Source organism: Onychostoma macrolepis, chromosome 25 (assembly GCF_012432095.1).
Source record: "Onychostoma macrolepis isolate SWU-2019 chromosome 25, ASM1243209v1, whole genome shotgun sequence".
Taxonomy (NCBI): domain Eukaryota; kingdom Metazoa; phylum Chordata; class Actinopteri; order Cypriniformes; family Cyprinidae; genus Onychostoma; species Onychostoma macrolepis.
This window is the reverse complement of record NC_081179.1, coordinates 3,461,834-3,487,723: the sequence shown is the minus strand read 5'-3', so window position 1 is coordinate 3,487,723 and position 25,890 is coordinate 3,461,834. Positions and strand designations below refer to the sequence as shown.

Genomic DNA, 25,890 nt, shown 5'->3' with positions numbered 1-25,890 from the left:
CATTTGTTTATGTATTTTGTTTTAAGGTATTTTGGATATTTTCTTCCCACTAGTCTGAAAGACACAAAAGCAAAACCAAAATCTCCAAACTGACCAGCTGTGCAAGAAAAATTTTGCACCTGTATGGACTAAATCATTTTTCGGCCTTGTTTTAACCCTCTGGTGCTCCTTATTTGGGAGTCACACTTGTGATCTTCCCAGTCAAAAGTGACCAGACACCTAAAACTTAACTCCCCCTGTGGTTTGCTCTGGGTTAGGAGTTGATCTGGATTGACGTCCTGGTCTCCGAGACACGTGGTTTTCACAGGAACTGGAACTACGACAGGCTTCGACTGGATGCACTGCGGTCCCTGGGCGGCACAGAGAACATGCATGTCAGCTGCGGACACACACTTCTGACCTCTCTAGGGTCCGCCGGCAGAAACCTGCACAACACGATCACATCACACAAGTGTCAAAAACAGATACATGCACGAGTGTTTTTGAAAAAATAAAAATAAATCACTGTAATAATTATATCACAAATTACTCTGGATAAGAGCATATTTTACTGCAACTTACTGTTTACCTTAATAAATACAGATCTGAACATGTGATTTCAAAATGCCTAAATCTAAATGCATATCGAGAACAGAGGGAAAAGGGAAAGCTAGGAGTATTAAAATAAACTCCACTTTAACAGATGGAAAAGAAAAAAAAAGGTGGGGGGATTATTGATTGCTAGACAAATACAAAATAAAAACACCCATAATAAAAGCTGTGTTTCTCATTGCATCAAAGATAACCATTTCTACTGTTTTTTTTGCACTTTCAAATTGCTTTAAAGCAGCTTTCTGTTTACTTTCTAGTAAATGCAGATCTTTACATGAAATGTAGCACTGCCTATATGTAACTGCACATAGAGAACAGAAGAAAATTAACTGTTAAGGAACAGGAAGTAATCTAATACTTTAAAAATTCCAATTTTGGTTGATAGACGACTGCAAAAAGTATTCAAACATACAACGTGCTGACTTTGAGGATAAATACACAGGTTTATAACAATATAGGCCTACAGTTCCTCTCAGATCTTCTCATTTTTAGGTCGTTGAATCTTCTGATCTTTGCTTGATTTGGTTCCCGCAGCAGTTTCCATATTCTGAGTTTAAACAACGACATATGATTAAACACATCATAAGACAACCAAATCAGATTTACATTTAGCAGACGCTTTTATCCAAAGCGACTTACAGACGCAATCAAAACCAACAAAAGATAAGAATAAGTAGCTAGAACAGAAAAAGAATAGAGAACAGGTTTCTCTTCATTGTCCCGTAGGTGTCGCTGTGCTTCATTATGTGCCAACATGTGGACTCCTATCCTCCCTCATACATAGACCTACATAAAATAAACACATAAGGAGCAGGTATAAAGACAGACCTGATGATCAGTGTCTTTCATTCTCTTTTGCACATTGAAATGCTGTGGGTGAAATGTTTATTTATTTAGAAATGTCATATTTGATTATACATGCAAATGGTTTTTTTGTGTGCATTTCTCATGCATATGTTGCAAAACTACCTAGGTTTTCAAAATGACTTTTACAAATTTGCTTATAAGCTTTAAAATCAGCTTTGCAGCCAGAGTTAATCTAGCACAAAAGCTTTACAACAGCCACAAAAGACACTGATTCCATTAAGTCCGCAAACTCTCCAGTTAAATCTGTGCGTAACTCGATCCCTTGAGTCTATCTCCTCCTCCTCTCTTGAAGTCGAGCCAAGACTGTCCTTCACATGGGATCTTTAGACACTCCCTCTCCCAGAGACCCTCAGTCCCACTGCGGGCAGGAAAAACACATCGCTCCAGGGGGCTCAACTTGAAACCCTATTGTAAACATGTGACGTTGAATCATGCTTGTGCATGCCAATGTAAAGCAAAACAATCTGACTTTAATAAGCTCTTACAAAACTAACTTAATATTAATTTAAAGTGAGTCAGTTTGACGGTATTTGCATTAGATGACAAGATTTGTTATCTAATGCTCACTAAGGCTGCATTTATTTGATCAAAAATAGAAATATTATTACAATTGGAAATGAGCCCTCATCAAGTGACTGATTTGTTGATTTATTGGTTAATAAGTTGTCATATTTAAAATGCAATAAATCATCAGTTCAGTAATGATAAACACAAGATATATCATTTAATTGAAAACGATTCAAATAAAAATAAGAATGTCCTAATTAAAGAAAAATAGTCAAATAGAATGAGTAAATGTTTTAATATTTTTAACATGAAAAAACATTATTTTAATGCAATTTTGTTTGTTGTTGTTCCATATTTTATTGTTTTGTTATTTGTCATTCGTTTTTTTATTTATTTATTTATTTTGCTATGGATTTAGTTATGTAATTTATTTCTGTGATCAAAGCTGAATTTTCAGCATCATTACGCCAGTCTTCAATGTCACATGATCCTTCAGAAATTATTCTAATGTGCTGATTTACTGCTCAAGAAACATTTCTGATTGTTATTAATGTTGAAAACAATCGTGCTGCTTCATATTTTTGTGGAAACCAGGATGCGTTTAAAAAAAAAAAAACATTTTAAGAAATTTAATTACCTTAAATTTGTGTCTATTTTTATAGATAATAAAAAGGAGGAAAGTCTTATTGCTCCGATATTGCTCTTTCAAAGACATTGAAGTGTCAAACTTTGTCTCAGACATTTTTCCTACAATTTCTCAGTAGAAATAAAAAAGGCAGTAATAATAACTATCATACAGTAAGAGTGTAGAGCTATAAAACTCATGTTGATCATATCGAGATGACCTGAGTCTGACTTTTGACTGTAGAACTGAGCATAGTTTGAGACATTGTTGAGATCTAAAGCTCTAGAGGAGACACCCCACCAGATTACTGGGGTCTTTTTCTTAAGCATACGTTTCCATTTGATTTCTATTTAATCTCATTTCCATATAGGAGAAACAACTGAGCAATCAAAGAGATCTTATTTATGATTTTTCCTCCCAGGTTGATTTTTAAGAGCATCTGAAGTATCCACATACTTCTTGATTCCACCGTTCATGCGGATGGATGGAATTTGTTCTGCGCTCCGTTTGGCTCCAGTCAACTTTTAAAGCTGGATACTCCATCTCCACGGCAACCAGGCGTCCAATCGCTCGTCCAGCTGCAGATTAGTTCAGCAGTGGGGGGTTTGGAGGAGGAGAAAGACTCCGATGGGAAAGAGGAGAGGGAGGGGGGTCCTGGCTTCAGGAGGGAGGGGTGGGAAAAGAGAATGAGAGCGGAGGAAGGCAGAAACACTGGAAAGAGATAAAGTTGCCTGCAGCTGGAGTTTGAGTCTCTCTGAGCGACTGCAGCTTCTCTTCTGCTCGCAGACCGTTTGCAGGATACACGGGGACCGGCTGGGAAAAAGAGGATTTAATCAGCCAAAGCCTGTGCTGAAGAAGGAAAAAAGAGGAAAGGGAGGAGAAGAAGGGAATAGCTGCTCAGATCATGAGAGTGGATGCCGTCTTTCCTGGGGTCAGATTTCACAAAATGAAAGACCACTGCACTACTGCAGGGCGCAAGCAACAGAGCAAGGTATGTTTGTGTGTGTGTGTGTGTGTGTGTGTGTAGGTTTTGGGGGCAAAACCAAAATTACATTTGACAAAACTTCCCTCAGTGGTAAAAATTATTCAAAAGTAGAGTAAATAATGGTGTTTTTTTTCATTCTAAAAATAAAAATGACAAATAAAAAAAATAAATAAAATAAAATAAAAATAGTTTGTAAAAATATTATAAAATGTTTTATAAAAACATTTTATAAAGAAATTAGTGTAGTTATTGTGTGACAAACCAGAATTATGGTTGACAAAATCTCCTTCAACAGTAAAAATAATTCAAAAATAGAGTATTTTTTTTATTCAAAAATTAAAAAGATAAATAAAACAAATACATTAAAAATAAAATTTGTTAATGAATAAAAATATTATAAAATGTAAAAATAAATAAATAAATACTTTGGTCTGTAGTTATTGTCTGACAAAACCAAAATTATGTTTGACACAACCTCATTCAATGGTAAAAAAGATTTAAAAATAGAGTAAATTTTATTTTATTTTATTTTTTAAATAAAAAGATTAAAACAATACAATAAAAATACATTGTTTTCAAATATTATAAAATTAAAACAAAAACTTTTTAGGCATAATCTGTAGTTATTGTCTGACAAAACCAAAATTATATTTCACAAAACCTCCTTTAATGGTACAAATGATTAAAAAAAACTGTAAATAAAGTTTTTTTATTTCTAAAAATAAAAATATTAATAAATGCATTAAAAATACACAAACATTATATAAAATTAAAACAACTAAAACTAATTTTCTTTTAGGAGTGGTCTTTATCCATTTTAATTATTATTATTATTTTTAAATATGTAAAAGTTTATTGTATTGTCATTTAAATAGTGTGTATTGTGTGCTCAATGTGCATTGTTTGCATTGGTCTTATATATGAAGTTTAAAGTAGTGCACAGCAGTTTTGTAGTGATTGTAGTTTGTGCTGTTTTGTTGTTTGTTTTAAGACTGAAAGTTAAACTAGTAATGAGAGTGTGTTCATTAGTGCATTCCTGACTAAGAAGCGAGAGAGCGGATAGATAGAGCGTAATTGAATAAGTGCTGCAAGTAATTTCAGCCAAGAGAACAATAGCTCTGCTTCTTTAGACAGCTGAAAGTAAAGAGAGATACAAACAAAAGTAATTCAGCCAAGCTGTATATGTGTTTGGCATTTTAATAACAGTCAGAGTGAGAGTTTTGATGTGTCGTCTCAAGGCATGACTTCATAATTCATAAACTACGTCAACGCCAAAAGAATTGAGAGCGTTGGACCTCTGGATCAATTTGAAAAGTCATTTTATGTCAGTATTTTGTATTTCTTCGCAGAGAACATATTGTGAGTGGGATATTCCCATCTCTGTTGGCTCATGCAGTGACTCACCCTCATGCTTTTATTTGTAACTGCTGTTTAGGACTAAAATGTTTTTGTTTTCGCAACAATACCCATAATCCCATGATCTTTCCAATATGACACATCAGAAGCAAACTTCAGTTCCAGTTAAATTGTCAGACTGCAGATGTACAAAGACGTATTGAGGCCCAAATAGAATCATTTTAATGTTTAAATAGGGGTTTTGGGCTAATTTTGGTTACATATTAACGTGATTAAATGTACTACTCTCTGTATAGCTGAAAACTTTATTAAAATAGTCAAAGTATGCAATAAACGATCCCAAAGTAGGCCTCATTCACATAAAGAAAGAAAGAAAAACTAATTTCTGTGTAATTCATAAAATTTGATAGTACATTTTCAGATGCAGTTTACATTAAAATATGGTTTCACAGATTTTTCTCCTCATGTTTTATGAATGAAGCCCAATTTGTGAATGATGAGGTTTTTATTTTTTCTTTTGGCTATAAGTTCAGAGTGATTGCCAGAGCAGAGTGTGTGTGTGTAGCAAAGGATTCTGGGTAAGAGCCTTTGAATGCAGGCCTGTTTGGCTCTGTTCTGTGACTAATGGCTCACTCTAAATGACTCTAATAAATAGTCACAAGGTCAAAGGATGAGTTTAGGAAAGATAGACTGCAATTGAGTGAGCCGAGAGGAGGACATTTTTCCATCTGCTTTGTTTATTGGAAACCTTTGGAGCTGAATGCAGAACTTGGTTTTTGGTGGTGCTTACCTGTAGAAAACACTTCTGGAGTTGTTTTTAGCATGTTGCTAGGGTGTTTTGGGTGGTTGCTAGGCTGTTGCTATGGGGTTGCTAGGATGTTCTGGTGGTTTTTTAATGGCCAAAGTGAAAAGTGTCCATCCTCAAGTGGTTTTTAGCATGCTGTAGTAGGGCCGGTAGGATGAAATCTGTTTTATTTATTTTTTCCAAATTGCATTTTTTTCTAGACTCTGTTTTAATGGTTAAATTAAATTTTAATAATCAAAAAGCATGTCTAATTAATTGAAATCATGAAACTTCAAATATTAAACAGCAATTTATTAAAGTTCTATTTTCACCAAATATTTTTTACTAAATATTAATGATCAAAAGCATCTCTAATTGATTGATTTTATAAATAATAATAATAACTGTGTTGTGTATTTACATTTTTCTGCTAAATAAATTCTGTTAATAATTGTTCTGGTAAATATTCTTTTAAAAAGATGTTTTAATAATTTATAGTAGTAGTACTATAATTACGTTAAGTAATATATTTCTGTCACAGTTTCTTCAAGTTAAACCAAACGTTTATTTTGACAGGTTGCTGTGAAGACCTTTAGGTTTCTGTTTGTATATGATATGACGATAGGCCGAGTTTTACTCAAAAGAAACAGTAAAATGCTCATGAAGTGACTCTCATGAAGAGATCATGTTCATGGCTTCATGTACTCATATATTGTGGCAGCAGATATTGTGCAGCTTAATATTCACAGAAATCAGTCTATATCTTGTTTTGATTTAAGCAAACTGACCTACTTTTGATATATCCATCCAAAATTTGGCAAATTCCGTAACATTTCGAGTTATACATTAAATTCTGTTTTTATGACCAGATTCCGCAATTCTGTCCATGTTTTCCGCATCGCGGACATCATAGGGCCCTAATGTTGTTATACAGTTGTCAGGGTGTTCTGAGTGGTTACTAGCTGGATGCTAAAGTGTTTTGGATAGTTGCTAGGTGGTTGCTAATTGGTTGTTTAATGGCCTAAGTGAAAAGCGTCTACACTCAAGTCTCTGCTCTTAGTCTCTAGATATCGTTTGAATCTCTCCTTCAATATAAGTATTTTTTCACCTGTTTTATCATCCACCAGGTTGAAATAGTTAGTCTGATCACTTAGTAAAGTAACAGCACACCTCTCCTCAACAAGACACATGATTTGAGGAATCATTCGTGTCTGTTCATATCTCTAAGACTGAGCATTAGAGCTAGTGATGCTTGACTTTGTGTGTCTGTGTTGGTGAGTATATGAGCTGTGCATCTTAAAGCCGGCAGTCTTTGTGTGTGATTTCTTGTGACATGTGGTAATAGACATCTGTCTCTATTGTACTGCGTTTGCATAAGTGTCATACACATGTAAATGCATCCTACGACAGGCCAGATGCTTCAGTAAGCATGATGTCTTTCTGTAGCTTACAGTCAGAGCTGGGTAGATTACTTAGAAATTGTAGTCTGTTACTGATTCCAAATTACATGACAAAAATTGTAGTTAGTAACATATAGTCCATTACATTACACATTTTAAGTAACGTAATCAGACAAATTTTTGATTACTTTTAGATTACTTTTGACTTACGTTGTTTATGACATTGATTTAAATAGGATAATCTTGTGCTATATTGATATAAAAATACAAACAGTAAAGGTCCTTGCACACTGAGTCTGAAATATCCAAAATTGTCCAAAAATGCAGAAAATCGAACCTGATTCGATTTTTTTTTTTACGACGAATGAAAGTTTCAGAGGCAGTGTGTAAACGTGATTGACACAACGTGCACTCTTATTTATTTTTTTTACGTGCGAAAATTTCGAATGAGAATTTCGGACGCAAAAATATATTCCATTCGTTGTAATTAACAACATGAAGTGCATTAAACATTACATTACATTGCGAATGTTTCCCAAACTGGGGTTCGTAAATGAACTGCAGGGGCTTCGTGAGTTTAATGAAAATCTAGTAATTAATGAAATCATAAAAATTAAAACAAGTCATTTTAGAATAACATCAATCAAAATAAAACGCTTACTAACAAAATTAAATATTTTGTTTACCTGCATGTCATGTGACCATTAACCAACAGAGAACCGTGAGCATGCAAATGTGATACTTAATTATTAAAATATTTGTTTTAAAATCTCAGGGGTACTTCAAGAAAATATATTAGGTGTAAGATGACAAAGTTTGGGAATGCCTGCATTACATGTAAATAAGAATGAACGTGAATTTTAATGATTTTAATGTGTTTGAAATACAAAAGCCTTCCAGCGCTTTAGTAATACATGATTAAATAAGCTACTGAGTGATAATTCAAATAAAAATTAATTTGTTCATCAGCAGTTGAAGCAATGTTCAAACACTTCTTAAACCCGAAATTATTTTTGTAAATCCAGTGGTCAAATGCTCAGTGTGGCCACCTGACTAGTGACTGGTCTCTGTGTGAATATCCGCAAAACTGGAAGACTTTCTGAATATATATAAGCAGTAGGCTATTTTAGAAAGAAACATTTAGATGAAAAAGAGGGAGAATCAATAAATGAGTAATCCATAAAAATGGTCTGATTATGAGTGTTTTAAAATGTAATCTAATTGCAAGTACTTAATTTTTGGAATCTGATTACGTAATCCAGAATACATGTAATCAGTTACTACCCAGCTCTGCTCACAGTGCAACATTCAGGAAGGTTTCCTAACTGCCGTAATGACCCGAGCTCCGCTGAACCGCCGCTGACTGTCTCCACAGCAACAGCTGTAGAATGCGCCCTGCGGTGCGTGTGAGGGAATTCTAGCTGCTCAGGATTCCGTGAGCTCCGGGGCTTTGTGTTGGAGTTTAAGGGAACGGACCACAGATGCTGTGATTACTGACCTCCACCCCTTCTCCTCCTTCCCGTCTTTCTCCTCTGTAACCCTCCTTCTTTTATAACTCTTGAGATTCCAGCCCCCACTCCTTAAGGAGCCGTGCCTGCAAGCTGTCGCTCCGATGCCGTCTCCGTCAAGGTTCAGTGGTTTTTGTAGCACTCAAGAAGACAGAGCAGACCTCAAGGTTGCAACAGCTAATGAAGGGTTTCAGGAGCTTTTCCAGTGAGGGAATAAAGTGATAACCAAATGCACCACCAGTTTGAAGGTAGAGTTCACCTAAAACAGGAATCTGTATCATTGTTTACTCAACCTAATGCCATTCCAAAAATTCCAAATTCCAAAATGACAAAGATAGTCCACTATATTCCAAGCCGTCTGAAGTTGTACACTAACTTTTTGTGCGATAAAGTTGTTATCCATCAGAGGTCTCAAATCTCACTTGTACTTCCTTATGTTTACACCTACTTTGCCGTAATGTGAGAAGCAACAAACAGTGGCATTTAAATCTGGTGCAACACTTCATGCAAAATATTTAAATGTAAGTTGGCTATGAAAACCTCGGTCTGTTCCTCACAGAAAGTTATGGTATGACTTCAGAAGGCTTGGAAATATAGTGCACAATTAGCATGGATGCTTTTTTTTAAAGAGGTTGACAGGCCATGGTCATGGTGCATTTAATATAACATCCTAGTAAACATTCTGTACAATATCTCCTTTCGTGTTTGACAGAAGAAAGAAATGGGCTTGGAATGACATGAGGGGGAGTGAATAGTGACAGAATTAAATTTATGGGGTGGACTGACTTTGTGCAGAGGACAATCATAAAAAGAGGAAGTTTACTCAAAAGATGCACTTCATTTCATCCATCAACGATTAAAGAGATCAATTTGCATTCCTCAGTTAACTTTGTCTTTATGTCTTAATGGCCAACCAACAGATTAGGACATGTGATTTGTTCAAAGATAAGGGATGTGATGTGGAAGTGTCATGGATTTTGTGAAGATGAAGGAACAAGAAGGAAATAAAAAGGGGAATGTGGGTGAGGCTGAGTAAAACAATCCATTCTTCCCCATCTGGAACGTGGGATGTTTCTTCTTCCTCTCCTAGCGTGGGTGGTTTAAAATACCTCTTTACCTTCTAAAACGATTTAATACTGCCTTCTTCTCTCGCTCACTCTTTCGCCACTTTGCACACATCCAATCTGCAACCAATTACAGTGCTTTGGAATCAGCAAACCATCCAAGATGTGCAGCCTAAAGGTCCTTTCATATGACTTGTGTCAATGTTCACCAATTCATTGAACTCGCCGAGTGAAGCGTCAGGCTCCTTGTTACTGCATTTCTTACTGGTCAAGCAACACTCAAATCTTCCAACTTTGCACAATGTTTGCTTAGCAGCTTTAAAAAAGGGAGGAGAAAGCACTTTGTTGAACATTTGGTAGAATCTAGTCAAATTTGACATATGCCAACATGGACAGGTTGTGTAACATGCCTACATTCTTAAAAACAATGAACAAGCTACTCAAAGAACAAGTAAATAATCCCCAGACTTACGGATCTGGTATTGGGTGTCTGCTTGATGTCTAATGTAAAATGTGGTTTCTAATGGAACACCAGTTAAGATCCTCTTCTGTTGAGAGACAAATAGACATAATGAAACTAATGGCTTATAATTACTCAGATGTGAGTATGTAAAGACCTCCAACCTGTTTAGCACACCAGACCTGCCATGTTCGCTATTAAATGGAAGGGTATCATTAAGTCATTAGTTTTACAGTCAGCACGACTGACAGGTTCATGTTTTTCCTTCACTCATTGCCTGAGCATCAAAGCTCTTTTTATCTGTCAGAGGTGTTTCAGGTAATGTGAGTTACACATTTTGTCCGTCTGTGCAGGTGGAGACACACCTGGCCGAGATTTTGCACAATACTTTAGTTGTTACAGTCGCGCTCAAACACACTGCCTGGTATGTACATGCACAGCCTTGATAACTAAGCCTGTATCAGGTTCTCACTTCAGAAGAATACCCTTTCTGCATTTTTTTTTTTTTTTTGAGGGAAAGCATCTTGTTTGAGTCCTTAGAATAACAGGGTCATGTCTAGACAGTACCTTTGTTGTGCAGAAAGTCTTGGGAAATTCACATGCAAATTCTTATAATTCTTATATTCTTTTATGTGGAGACCTGCAGCAACCCTGACTCTGACTATAAGCTTTGTTGCAGAAAAAAATTAATCTCAAGAGTTTCGCAGCAAGGTTTACCTTCTAGACACTATTAATTTCAGGACCTTGAAGAGGGTAAGATGTTTGTGTTGGGAATATTGCAGCGGAACATTAGCAAATTGTAACTGAAGGCAAAGTTGCGGAATAAAATTGACAGGAGTGGTTTGGATAGCTGATCTTATACTAACCAACTTGGCTCTCAAAGAGCGTTCTATGAAATGTGCACAAGCCCTTTTTGAATATTAATGCCTATCTTCTACGCCAGGGAACAATCCTACCCTGAAAATCATGGAAATATCTGTGCTCTAACACCCGGTGATGCATTAAAGCTCAGATGAACATGCAGTTTCCCAGTTTCTGGGTCTTCTGGAGTTCTTGTATTACAAGGGAAAACCGCAGAATTTCCAAAGACTGTTCTTTTTCTGAGAGTCATGTGGCTGAGCTTCTGTTTTTGTCCCTGTCAGTTGAAAAACTTGTATCTTTGAACTTGGAAAATTTCATAGGAAGGATGAGATCATTGAGAGGTCACCATGTTTGGTCCGATCATGATGAGACAATTCATTTTGAACAAATTTTTTTTTTCTCCCAGAGCTGTGAAGTATCCTGAGGATGCAGAATGAAGTAAGAGATGACTTTTGGAGGCCGTGGTTTTTGGAAGGTTTAGACTCTTTACCCTAAATCCACTTGAAACGGATATCCTTATTAGTAAAATGCAGTAGAAGTGCTCCATTTCTGCCTGATTTGAGTGCAGTTGTCTTGGTCTCCTGTAGGAATTACAATACTAATCTTTGATCAAGGTGGTAGTCCGCGATCAGTGCAACTCATGGTGGCCCTCATACTCACATACCGCAACTTTTTCTCGGCTCTTGCTTTGACTCGAAGCCAGATCTCCAGTTACACTTCCTGTTTTCCCTCACGCTTCTGTGGTTCCGCCTGACCATTCCCACCGGCCCTACGCGCCTCAGCGCAGACAGATTCCTACAATTCCCTGCACTATTCCCATCGGAGCACTGCGTGGCGAGAGCTTGGGAAAGTCCTCTTCCGGAGTCAACGATCCACCAAGCAACAGAGCCTCTTGTTTCTCTCTCCTCCTCCTCTCTCTCTTTCCCTTCTTTCTTGCCCTCAGCTCGCTCTCTAAATCAACATTTCCAGAATGAATGTAAACCAAACCGCCAGAGTGATGGAGTCTAAATGAAGGTCTGAAAGTTTTCACGACCTTCAGTAACATTAGGAATCCAAGGAAACGCATACATTGGTTTTCCTCTTCAGATCAAAATCAGATGGGCTCCTTCATGATTTGTGCCATTATTTAATGGATATTTATTGAGACCTCTTTAATAGATGATTTTTCTTCTTCTAGATAGGTATACGATGACATGAAGCAACAATGGAGACTTTTGTTGACTTTCTGCCTCCTCTGGTTTTTAGAGTCTCAAACTCTTCTCAGCTTTGCCAAGATACTAAAATCTGTAACTTAAACACTAAAGCATAGCATAACTCAAATCTTCTGGTCTTAAGTCATATCAAGATCCCTCACATTGCATTGCAGGCTCCTTGGCAGTCCTGACCACAGTTTGAGACATTGAGATCTCTCTTGAGGAGACATGTGTGAGATTATTGGGATCTTTTTTAAGAAAAACAGAAAAGTGAAAGTCTCCAGTTGCACTTTGCTGACTAGGAGAAAGAATTGAGACATTAACAAGATCTCATTGGTGATTTTTCTTTCCTGGGGGAATATGATCAAACCAACTCACTTAAATTAGATCAAGATTTGATTGCAGCCTAGAATATCTTGGCAAATCCGAGCACATTGTGAGACATTGTTGAGATCTGTTTTAAAACCCCAGAGGAGACACATTTGAGCTTAATGGGGTCTCGTTCTCCACAGATTTCACTTCCTGTTTTCTTCCTTCCTGTGTGACTATCTGTCCATGATGTCGCCCCTTAGCTAACGCTTGCATAAACAAGAAAATAACAGTTTGTCATGCCGTTTTCTCCCTTGAGGTCTACAGGGCCTAAAGTGTCGCACAGTTGGTCATGTGGTTCTGTCCTAAAACCATAATTACAACTTCCACCGATTCACTGTGCTCATTTGACCAAAGCAAATGTAAACAACCATCATCATCCTCCATGTCCCGGAACAGTATCATTAACAATAAGTTATTTGATGTTATTGTAATGTTTTACAATCCCGACACCGCAACAACAAGGAACATAGTTGCGATTCAAACGCACATCAATTCACAGTGAGATTATATTTGGAAGGCACTGATAGGGGGCACAAACATACATGAATGAATTGTTTGCTATATCCTCTCCACATCCTGTCTCATTCTGTGGCTGGCCTAGAATTGTTCCTGTCTGAAGCTTGTCCTCTCCCACAGAGGATAACAATGGCAGAGACGTAAATGTAGCATGTAGTGCCCTAGTCTCTTGTGTGTGTGTTTGTGTGTTTCTAGACATATATACAGTGACCCAGTAGTGCAACACAACAAAATTAGCATAACACAACGGAAACAAGTCACAACACAATGAAATTAGACAACCTGATCTCACAGAATTCCGTGTAATGTTCACGGACTTAATTAACCTCCGAATCTGTGGTGGCATCACGGAATCGCCGAAAATTCCGTGATGGGCTCACAGAAGGCATCAGCCGTGGTCCATGCACGGATTCACTGGTTCAACGTAAAAAGAGTGACTCCGATGCAGTTATACTTTCACTGGAGTACCTGACCCCACCCCTACCCTAAACCTACCCAGTTCTGAACAATAATGACGATAAATGTCCCAGTATCGCGTCGGCATATTGATGCTAAGGGTTTCCGTGCGTGGAGCACGGCTGATGCCTGTCACTGACTTACATTGGTATCACTTCTGTGAGCCCATCACGGAATTTTTTCTGTGAGCCCATCGCGGAATTTTCGGCGATTCCGTGATGCCACCACAGATTCGGAGGTTAATTAAGTCCGTGAACATTACACGGAATTCTGTGAGATCACGTTGAAATTAACACAACACAACGGAAACAAGCTGCAACACACAAAATTAGCACAACACAACGGAAACAAGCTGCAACACACCAAATTAGCATAACACAACGGAAACAAGCTGCAACACAACGAAATTAGCACAACACAACGGAAACAAGTCGCAACACAACAAAATTAGCACAACACAATGGAAACAAGCTGCAACACAATGAAATTAGCTCAATGCAATGGTAACAAGCCGCAACACAATGAAATTAGTCCTATGCATTGTGTTGTGGAGATTTCGTTGTGTTATGCACTACTGGGCCTCCATAGTTATGGGTGGTTGCCAAGGCATTGCTATTGGTTATTAAAAATTGGTGAAAAGTTGATGATTTACCTCAGGAAACGTCACTGCCATGGTACAAAAAAATTAGGGGTGGTTACCTTCATATTATTTCAAATATGAAGTGAGTTTGGAGTAAAAACATGTTATTAAATGTGGTATTTTCACGTGCTTTTAGAAGGAGCAGCATTTACTACACAGAGCCGTAGTTCACTGAGAAGCTACGCAAACAACTTTATTATCACAGAACAATTTCATAATATCGATGTATAATATTGATGATATTGTCTGCGATTATGAACGTGATTTTGCGAAGCTTATAGTGAACTATGGCTTTGTATAGTAAATGCTGCTCCATCTGAAAGCACGCACGTGATGGAAATTTACTACTGATTACAGAGCAGGCTTTACTGACAAGATGCACATAATTATCGCATGCGATTTATCGTGCAGCCCAACTGTTAACGTTTTCAGCACATTGCTATGTGGTTATTAAGGTGTTTGGGATGGTTGTTGTGTTGCTGCTGAGTGGTTGCCAGAGTGTTGTTAGGGTTTAATGGGTTGTTGCCATGGTGTTGCTAGGGTGTTGTGAGTGGTTTCCATGGTGATGCTACGGTTTTCAATATAATGATATGTGGTTGCTAGGGTGTCTTAGATAGTTGCTATGCTCTTACTTCATGGTTTGCTTATATGTAATAAGTCATGGTGTTGCTGGGGTTTTATAGGTAGTTGCTAGGGTGTTGCTAAGTTTTTCAATGTAATGCTGTGTGGTTGCTAGTGTGTTTTGGATGGTTGCTATGCTGTTTCTAGGTAGTTGCTAGTGTGTAATGAGTGGTTTCCAGGGTGTTCCTAAGGTTTAATGTATTGTGGGTATGGCGTTCCTGGGGTTTTATGGGTAGTTGGTTATGCAGAAGGTGTTAGGTGCAAAATTCTATGTGGTTTCCAGGGTGTTTTTGGGGGGTTGCCATCATGTTGCTAGGGTGTTAATGTTGGTTGCCAGGGTGTTGCTATGAGGTCGTTAGGGCTTTTTGTGGTTGCTATGAAATCTCACAGGAATCTCAGCAGATTTTCCTCAGAAGTCTGCAAGTTTTTACCCCAAAATCAATGCAAAGAATGCAGACAGTGTTGCAGTTTCATGCTCATTCTGTTTCATTAAGTTCCTGAAGCTTCCTTAATTAGCAAGCATCTGAGTTATTTGGCAGATTTACTGAGTCTGTTCCGGTTTGTGTCAGCAGAATCTAAACCTACAAACAGGAAAGACAGAGAATTAAGTACAAACGTGTTTGTGCTTTGGCTTCGGACTCTCAGTATTGGTGACGGCCAAGCTGTCCTTTCACTGTGCAAATCACACATCTATCTTTCAGTTTCTGAGAAGTGCAAGGAGCATGATGTCATCGGTTTGAGGGCCCTCAGGGCCACAGCCGAGTGAAGGCTTTATGAGAACCAGCTGTGAGGAGGAGGAGAAACACAGAGTTAAAGCTGGCTCTCAGGTCACTGGAGTGCTGAACACCAGCGTTCGTGACACATCACAGGCTGAAAAACATTCCATTTAGAGCCATTTCATCACTGCGCTGCATTCAAAACATAAAACCATAAAAATTTGTCATTATTTATTCACCCTCGTGTTGTTCCAAATGACTGACTTTCCTCTGTAGTACACAAAATAGTCAACTTTAACAATGCACTCTTTTACATTCAATAAAGGTAGACTCTCAAGCTTTCAAAACTTTGCAAAAGCATAAGACTAGTTAAGTGCAATATATTTATTAGGGGTGTAACTGTACATGTATTCTTATCGAAAATATTTGGTATATGGGTCTTTTGGTTCGGTATGCATGAGAACCGAAAAAATACAGCATGTTTTAACCATTGCATGAGTGGAACTTCATTGGAAACTTCCAGCTTTATATATTGTTACTTTTGATGAGAAACAAAGGGTGAATCCCATTTCTCTGTCTTACCCCTTCCCCTACGTCTTACCCTAGCCCTTGTCCCTCGAAACCGAGTGGTAGCGCTAGGTGAAAAACATACCCCTATGAAATGAGACACCACTTGGTTACGGTTACGTCATCATACACCGTCGCTAGCTGGCTGCTACGTCACCAGAGCCGACAAGTGTTGATCACAAACTTTGGATCGTTTTACAAACTTGTTAAAACTGTAGACATGCATGGAGTCCATTCAAGGCTAGTCTGCGGGACTGTTGTGCAAATCAGCAATGTAACGTTAGCGTCGCAAACTAGCGATTTTTAAAAACGTTTCAATTAAGAACATGGTTGCAAATATATATGTACAGGACTGTCTAGAGCACAAAACAAGACTGTCGTAATTTTTAAATAAATTATTTAAGCCGAAAATACTTGATTGTTGCCGGTTGCGCAGTGTGTTCTGGGTACCCCTCGGTTTCAAGTAAGCTCGCGAAAATGCTTGGTTTTAAGGGGTATCTACCCCTTCCCCTTAGCCCTACCCCTCGATCAAAACGAGAATTGGGATAGCCCTTACTCTCACGTGAACGCGCAAAACTAAGGGGAAGGGGTAAGACAGAGAAATGGGATTCACCCAAAGTCTCATCTTATGTCAATTTTTTCAGGAAATTCACACAATAAATGCCGTTTTGGTACTCTTTGATGTGGCACGACAGATTGCTGTATAAACACCTTAGTTCAAACAGCAGGAGTTATTCCTTCCTCTTTACTATAGTTTTAATGCAAAATATACATGAATGAACATCTCCTGCCTCACGTAATCGCTCACTCAGTGTTTCAACCATGGAAAGAGGTCAATAAAACGGCTTGTAAACAAAATGTCACAAAGCATTTCATTTACCTCAGGCAAGTCATTAGTGTCCACAGCGCGGTAGTTCACTAGAGAAATGAAGTCTAGAGAAGAGTATTTCACAAAATATTCTACTATATACTCATTGTATTTTACTTCACCTGTTAGTGATGTCTTGAATAATATATGTTTAAATAAATCTGTTATGAAACAAGTTATGACAGTAACTGTGTAAATGAATATATTTCAACAACAATTTTATAATTTAGAATTTAATTTAAAAACGGCATTGTGTGCAATTTAAAATTTTGCATACAATTTTTTAAGTTGAGTGTTGATTATTAAATTTAAAAATAAATAGTAATTGAATTAAAGTTGTTAATTGTGACCTTAAAGAGATGTAAAAGGGCTGCCTATAGTTTAGAGCAGAAGCTGAGGTAGATTTTAATTGTAATTGAATTTATTTAAAGAAAGAGCAATTTGTTCAGTAAACCACTGCTTAATGTAAAAAAGAAGCAATTTTGTTTATTTTTTGCCATACTGAACTGTGACATCAAAATTGAGGAACGTACCGTCATGTTTGTGTACCGTTACACCCCTAATGTTTATTATGCTTTTTTTTGTCTCTTGTAGCTTTATAAATCACCATCCGCTCATGAAAAACAGCTTCTCAAACATTCACCCTAACATTTCCTTTTGTCGTCTTCTGAAGAAAGCAAGTCGTGAAGGTTTGGAACAACATGAGGGCGAGTGAATTATGACAAAAGTGTATTTTTGAACACCATCCCTTTCATTGAGCACTCAGACCTGTGTTTGTAAGTCACCATGCAAGATTCTGGAACGCTCCCGCTGACGTCATGTAGGAAAACTGCGGATTTGACCTACCCTTTGTGAATCTGACCCTTTGTTTGCATGTGTGTGTTCATGAATACGTGCTGCACGTCCCATATGAAACCCTCCTACAGTCCAGCTCCGCTGCAGGGTTTGGCGCACTAGGCTTGATCAGAGCAAGAGAAAAAAAAAAGATAAGATTTATAGCTAAACGCAGATGATCTTCTATTTCCACTTGGTCGCCTCACACACACTCATATTTTTACACATTGTTCCACTAATATAATGCTGTTATGTACAATAAATGAGGCGAATCTGGATTCTTTTGTTGAATCCAAGGGGATTTGCCTAGTTAATAACTGCTCCACACAAACACTTATACTTGTGTCGACTTCCCATGAGCTTCTGATGTTCTGAATTCAAGATAATTATTAGTGTTTTCAAAAAATGACGTATTTCTTTTTGCAATTAAAAAAATTTCCAACTTTGCAGTCATTTGCAGCATTTAATTTTTTGCAACTAAATGCAACATCATTTTGAATCCATACTGACACATTTCAGAATGCACTGATGCACAAAAAAAGTTTACATGGCTAGAAGTGTTACAGAATTATAATTATAATTGTAATTGTTTTGCAAGAGGAAAGATTTAACAGAGTAATCTTAAAATTTATTTTATAATAGTAATAATAATAATAATAATAATTAATTATTATAATCAAATGTAAATTACTTTTATATAATTTATTTTATTTGTGCATTTTAATTATTAATTTAAAATTGCAATTACTATTTATTTTATTATATTTTACTTTATTTGACACATTTTTACATTTTATTATTATTTCTTTTAAATTAAATTAAATTAAAATTTTTATTGTATTTTTCAATTTAATTTAATTTGTGTAAGTCATTTTATTTGTGTATTTATAAACATTTTAGTTGGTTTGAGAGTTCATGAGAATAACAAAACAAGCACGCAAACCATATGTAACTGACATGTTTACTCTGCAGCAGTTATCACACATACTAAAAGCTTTTCTGGTCTGCCGGAAAGAACCTTTTTCTGCGTTCTTAAAGTTAATAAGCGCAGATTGTGTCTCTGGAATGATAAAGATCTGCTGTTCGGGGCTGTTAGTCGCTTGCATAACATTACTGACGGGTTCTGATGGCCGAAGCCCGACCCTCACCATCCTTCACTCACAAGATCTCCTAATAGCATTGTATACTAAGAATGTAAGTGCATTAAGGAATCTTAGGGATTCAGGAATCTTGCATGTCTCCTCTAGTTTGATCCCATCCTTTTTCTGTTCAGAACAATGAACTTGTTGTCATCCAATCAGCTGATGGGCATCAGGTCAGGGGGCGGGACAGGTAAAGGTCCTTCGGGTCATATGGAGTTTTTTTATTGGCCGGAACAGATGGCTCACTTTCTTCATGTCACGCTTTATCTCACAGAGGTCACGTTTAACAATAGTGAAGAGAACAAAGACACTGAAAAGACCCTAAAATTACGGTTACTGCCAGATTTACTGTTTGTGGCTGTCAGGATGAGTTGGTTTTTAGTGGCGTTTACTAAGGTTCTGTTTGCTCATACTTAAGGTCAGTGATCTGAACAAACTCTTAACACTATGTATGAATCTATTCAAATCATAAAGCTTGTTCATACAGATGTAAAATGATGTTTAAATGCTATATGACACCTGCTCTTGGCCTGCTATAGATTATTGCTCTACATATTATGCTTTGGCCGTTCACTTTCATTTCTCTCTCTGTTTGCATTTTCAGAAAGAGAAAGAGAGGGGGAGGGAGGACAGGGGAGTGCTGATGTTGCTCTGCAAACATGTGACTCAACACACACACACACACACACACAGCTGAAAATCATTTAGGATTGCAGGTCAACCGAGAGAGAGGGAGAAAATATAGAAAGAAGGAGAAAAAGAGAGCAAACTAAAGAATAAAGAAAGACAGACACAAAACAAAGATAGATGGACTGATGAATACATTATACCTGTTTTGATCTTGTTTGGGAATAATTTTTCATGATAATAACATTACATGATAAAAGTTTTTATTTAAATAATTCAATTTAAATTATTTTGTTTTAATAAGAATAATGATAGTAATTTTACATAAAAGTTTACATATTTTTTTTTTTTAATAGTTTTATTTATTTGTTTGTTTTTATTTAATTTACAATTTCATTCAGTTATTTTATCCTATGTGGGAAATTTAGGCATGTGCCATGGTAATACTTTGTTTTACGTCGGTAAGTACCATGACAAATAATAATAATAATAATAATAATAATATTTTTTATTTAAATAATTACATTTGAAATATTTTGTTTTATATCATTTTAGTTTGTTTTTCTACTTTAATTATTAATTTTGATTTACAATTTTATTCAGTTATTTTATACAATGTGGGAAATATAGACATGTACCATGGTAATACTTTGTTTTATAAATAAAAGCTTAAGGTAGGCTATCTATCAGAGTACTATTAATATTAAATTATGTATTAGTATTAAATACAATTGAATGAAAATGATTTATTTTATTTTCCTCTGGCAGTCAGGTCTTCTTCAGTTTAGTACCAGCAGTTTTGGATGGTTTACATTAATTGCTAATCAAAATAAGAGGGCTCACCACACCAAAGTGTGAAACTCCACAGCACAACAACACTCTCATTATTGCTCTTGGCCAATGCTCAGAAAAACAGGCGATGATGCCAAGGAATACTCGCCCACAGATAGATCAACACATTGAGTACCACTGGAGCCCAGCGACACACCAGAGGCCTGATCGCCGACGCGAGGCAACGTGGAAGTCTTGAAATAGCACAGTTTGGTAACCTTTACGTCATCCGAGCTAGAGAGGAAGGTTTTTACGGCTGGCTCCAGTGGTGGCAGAATGCTGGGAATGTGGGCTAATCGTTGAGCTCTTGCACATGTGGAATGGCGCTCGCTGAACATGGAAACAGATGGGGTTCGTTTATGTTGCACCCCCACTTGTGTCCCGTGGACATTGTCATACTTCCGTTTGGCAGAACAAAAAGAACAGACGCAATCGTACACGCTTGACAATCCTCTCCAAATGTGCTGGTTAAGTGGTAACACCTGTGGCGAGGGTCCAGATCCCCCAACTGCTTTGTAAGTTCTTTATTGGGTGGTTGATAATTACTGGCTCCTTTAAAACACAGAGCAGAGAAATAAGAGGTCACAGGTCACATCAAGTCATGAATCCTTGTTTTTTCCCCATTTTTCTTGTCTGTTTGGTCTCCTTCTTTTGATATTTTTAACTTGTAGTATTTTGAGGGGCCATTTATGTTACACTGAAGCTTAATATTCTCCCATTAGTTCAGACCACTAACTTGAGCAACAGTAATAGTGATCATTTCCTAAATGAAGGAAAATAAGTACTGTTTGCTTCAGATGTATCTGAAGTATGTTGCTCCAGGACTGAGTCCACTCCTGTATCATGAGGATTTTGCTGTTTGATAAATGAATGACTGTTGTAAATGTACAATATTTCTTAACCACGTGGAATGTGAAAGGTATCAGATGCTAATACCATGGTGTTTAATGAATGCCATATTCAAATAGCATATGTGCATGGTTTATACCATGGTATAACCATGATAATTGTCCCAAAAACGTATATTTATATCTGTTTGTGTGTGTAGGATGCCATCTGCTAGCACCATGACTGGCGGGAGAGCACTACTGCTCTGTACAAACACAGAGGACTGCATCTACCAATCAGCAAACGGGTATGTACAACTACTGAGTCTCCTTCAATTTCATGCTAAATTGTTGTTTTACACAGTAATTTCTAGTGTTTCAACAACTGACAAGGTGTATGTCCTACTATAGGTGTTATTACCCAATATAGGGATAATATAGATGGTATTCTAGCAATTTCTATACTGTTTCTTTAGGTTGACTTGTAGCGTTTCTATTTGTAAGTTGCTTTGAATAAAGGTGTCTGCTAAATGAATAGCCTGGATGTTATTGTAAGTTAATAAGAACTTTTAGTCCATGCTTAAGATGTTTCCCGGCAAACAGACTGTGCCACATCCCTCATACACTAAACATGTCCGGTAACGTTAACACTGATAGACTTCATAAACATCCTCAGGTGGGATATTAAGGGTGATTTTGGGACAAGCCTAACTGTGAAAGTTATTTTTACTGAAAGCTAATTAAACTCCTTTGGCACTGCCAACCCATGGTGGTTTGGAATGCCACAGTGTGTTAGTACAAACTTTAAAACCTGCAGAAAAATGGGTGAAATGAGTGAGCTCATTTTAATGAAGCCTTGTCGGTAAAGTGAGTATCTTCAGCCAGATCCTGAGCAAACATGGTCAAAGTAGAGAAAACTTTGCTATCATCAAATACTATTTCCTCTGGCTTACAATATCCCCCATCCCCAACCCCGTTAGATCATCTTGATGAGGAGACTTTGGCTTCTATCCTGGGTGATGATGGATGATGTACTATCCAAGAGTTTGAGCAGGCCTATTCCTGAAAGAGACAATCACATATTTTGTCCTACACACTCCTTATTTTCCTCTTTCCTAACTCGTCTCACCCCCTGTCTCTCCCTCGTTCCCTCTTTCTCTTGCTTCTTTTCTTCAGGGTTTTGGAGCTTGACCTACTTTTTCCTCTTGGCTGCCTTGAGCTTCATGAAATGAGATACATTAGCCAGAAAGAACGAAAAAAAATAATAACATGCCAAAAGAAAGTTGTTGAAAGTTTATTTAAATTTTCTGAGAGCCAACACTTTGTATTTGAAAAGAGGAATCACTGTTTGGGGGCATGGACAAGATATTCTCCTCTGAAATTCTGTGACGTTTAGCATGCACACAAAGTTTGTAGATTCACATTTCCTCTGTTTGTTTGTTGGCGCAGTGTCATTGGATGGAATCCAAGGATGTGTTAATGAGCCAGTTAAAGAAAGAGAAAGATGCACGACTGTCCCTTGAACTTTGTCCTATTGGTGGAAGTTCGTTTGGTCAAACATTCACAGAGGAGTTTTGATTTCAGATGGACTTGAGGCAAAACCATAACCTTCAATTCGATGCGCTGATGGTGATTCATTTGTGTAGTGAAAGGCTTTTGTTTTCTGTCCACACAGGAAAGAAGACACACTGACTTCAAGTCCATCTGCATCTCATTTGAACTTTTAATTTTATTTTAAAAACTCTTTAATTCGTTGTACCATTAAAAGTCTAGTCAATGCAATTAATACCAAAGTGGAAACTTTGAACGCTTTTGGTTCATGCTGAATACTGTCTAAATAAGTAGAATGGTTGGCATATAATTTGGTGGTTGCGAGAGATTTTGGTAATTGGTAATTCTGAAAATGTCATTTTGAATGAATGATGCTTTGAAATGTGACCTTTAAATGCACGGACTTTAAAATTGTTATCTAATCACTTAATGACTGTCAGACACTCTTGATGTCTTTAACATCTTTCTTGTGGTCTCTTCAGGCTCCACTGCTGCGGATTGAAGCTTGACCAGGCCCAATCTGTGGTTCTTCAGCGGCCAGACCTGTGTGTGGTCAGGGACAGTCTCTCGTCTCTGAGCAACATCAACCGAAGCCCAGGAGACACCATCATGCTCGCCCACAAGAGTCCCTCCAATCCTCGGCCCATTGAAAATGGTCTGGGTGGTTGCAGCAAGTCCCCCAAGACTCCCTTGGGACTTAAAAGCACTGCCAGCATTCGGGACAAGATATCCCAATGGGAAGGTAAAACAGAGACCACCGGGTCAAACACCCAAACAGTGGGAATGAAGGAGACTGAAGCTGGAAAGAAGAAGGTACAGCCGGAAGTACAAAGGAAAGACAGTAAGCGACTTTCCAACTGGGAGAGACAGAACTGTGGCAAAGAGAACGGGAGTAAGTTCGGAGAACCTTTGCACACTTCTGAGGGACCTGTGAAGGAAAAGGAATGGATTTTGGACAAAGCCCCATTGGGGAAAACAACAGAAACTGGTCAGGACAAAAAGTTGGTGTTGACGCACATTAAAAAACTTGAGCAAGCGATGAAGGAGACTACTTCCAAATCGTCCTTGTCTATGCCAGGCAATTATTTCTGCCCAGCTTCCAAAGAGGAGCAGGAAGAAGCAGAGAAGAGACCTGCGGAGCCAATCTTTGGGACTCTAGATGTTGTGAGATCCAGCAGCCGAATTCGAAGTCGGGACTCTGAGAACGTCTACAGTGAACCTGGAGCTCCTTCCATTAACCCTTTGCCAAAACCCCAAAGAACCTTTCAACACCACACGCAGACAAACAACCCTGCAGCCAACCACGGTTTCATTAAGGGTAAACGAAATCTCCCCCCTTTACCTTCCATACCTCCCCCACCCCTTCCATCCTGTCCTCCACCACAAGGGATCTGTAGAAGACCATCCGGACGAGCTCGAGATGCTAATAACAGGTAAGAAGGCTGATATTTGTTGCCAGTGTCACTTTAAGAATGAGATGAAGGATTGGATTGCATCTGGTGCATTTGTACCTCACTTGTGTATCTAACCAATAACAAAGTCCTCTTAGTATGCAAGCCAGTCTACTTGGTGGCTATCTTTGTGTTGTCTCTGGGCGTCTACTTCCAATCTTGCACAACTCGTGCAACTCCTATCTATTTGAAATGGAATGACTGAATACTCCAAAAGTGTTGGCCAAGTCACCAATACAGTCCGACTAAAATTGTATCATAGATTTTGCTTCTTTACCTCAAAGCTAAATCAATCATGTGCATAAAATCCAGGCAATGCCTTTTTTCAAGTAGCTTGTCTACTCCTTATACTATCTCAGCCTAATGTGAGGGCTAATTTTAAGACTGTTCAATGAATCATCAGTAGCGCCTTTCTTCAAGCCACCTTTCATAGTTTTTGATGTATTACTTTGGAAGCTTAATAGATCCATACAGTGAATTTGTCAAGATTTAAAAACCCATAATTCCTCATCTCATATTGCTGTTTGTAATGTGACCATTCCATACGTAGACATACTAGCTGGAGAAACGGCGCGTGGGCTGAAAAAAACTCACAAATTTAGTAGCCTGCCATCTGATTTTTATGTCACACTAATAAATCTTTTGAAACCAAGACTCCCCTAAAGGATTACCATCCTCAGTCTTTATGGGGATGCTGTTTTAATGGTAGTATTTATCAGTCTAGTCCATCTATGAAAAAACGTTTTTAACTTTCGGTATTGTGACGCAATCTTAATCTTGAGGCCTGGGGGTTGAGGGGGTCTGTTTTTAATCCAAGATTATGCCAAAATCCAATCATTTAAGTCTTGTTGTTCCAGTGGACCTTCAGTTCTTCAATTTCCTGTGGACTTAATTGGTTCCTTCTTGGTCTTTCTCATTCTCTTAATGAAGTTTTATTTGTATTTGTTGAACCTGCAGGAAGTCCTACGAGTTTGAAGATCTTCTACAGTCGACAGCAGAAGGTTGTCGAGCAGATCTCTACGAGCTATCTAAGCTAGGCCTCACTCGCACTTTATCAGAGGAGAATGTCTATGAGGATATCCTAGGTAACACAATGCATTGCACCACAATGGTACCAGGTAACCTGGCTGACTGCACCTGACAGAGCAATTACCCAGAAGCCTAGGAGCTTGAAATTTTAATAAGGAACAAATTGAGACAATGCCATTACAAACATTGGTGTTCCTTTGCTCAACCTTACCAGTGGTCCTCTATGTTTGGGTTACCCCACATTAGTCTTCTCCACAGAATGATGTGAGGTCTTATCCGTGCCTAGGAAAAATAGAGATTGATTGGACGCAGGGCCTTGACATCAACAACCAAAGATTTGGGAGGCATTTTTCTTGACATTCCAAAGCCAGTTTGTTTTGTTGTCCTAACCATGTTTGGTTAGTTTAATAGCGTTTTATTAGCATCTTAATTAGCATAGCTCTTTCCCTGCTCTCTGCAATCCTATCAGACTTGTAACCCTTTTTTTGGTCATAACCCAAAAAATGGAGAACCACAAATCTGGAAAGTATAACTTTCTTATTGAACTTTGATAATATGTGATTATATAAATCTCTAATCTTATACAAGCCAGACCAAGGTAAATTTATCTGCGCAATCGTCCTTCTTACTTGTAATGATTA

The 25,890-nt window shown here is 37.7% G+C and overlaps 1 protein-coding gene across 2 annotated transcripts in view; it reads left to right on the top strand.

Moving 5' to 3' along the window:
* The first annotated feature begins 3,286 nt into the window (after window positions 1–3,286).
* Window positions 3,287–25,890, top strand: part of si:dkey-82f1.1 (DENN domain-containing protein 2A) — a 38,301-nt gene continuing 15,697 nt past the window's right edge. Inside the window, exons 1-4 of one of the 2 annotated variants that reach the window (XM_058766916.1) lie at window positions 3,287–3,581; window positions 21,440–21,526; window positions 23,252–24,202; window positions 25,178–25,305. In XM_058766916.1, coding sequence (XP_058622899.1) covers window positions 21,441–21,526; window positions 23,252–24,202; window positions 25,178–25,305 — 1,165 coding nt within the window. In that variant the 5' untranslated portion in view covers window positions 3,287–3,581; window position 21,440. The remainder of the gene's footprint in view (window positions 3,582–21,439; window positions 21,527–23,251; window positions 24,203–25,177; window positions 25,306–25,890) is intronic. The other variant, XM_058766915.1, reaches the window with a different exon arrangement.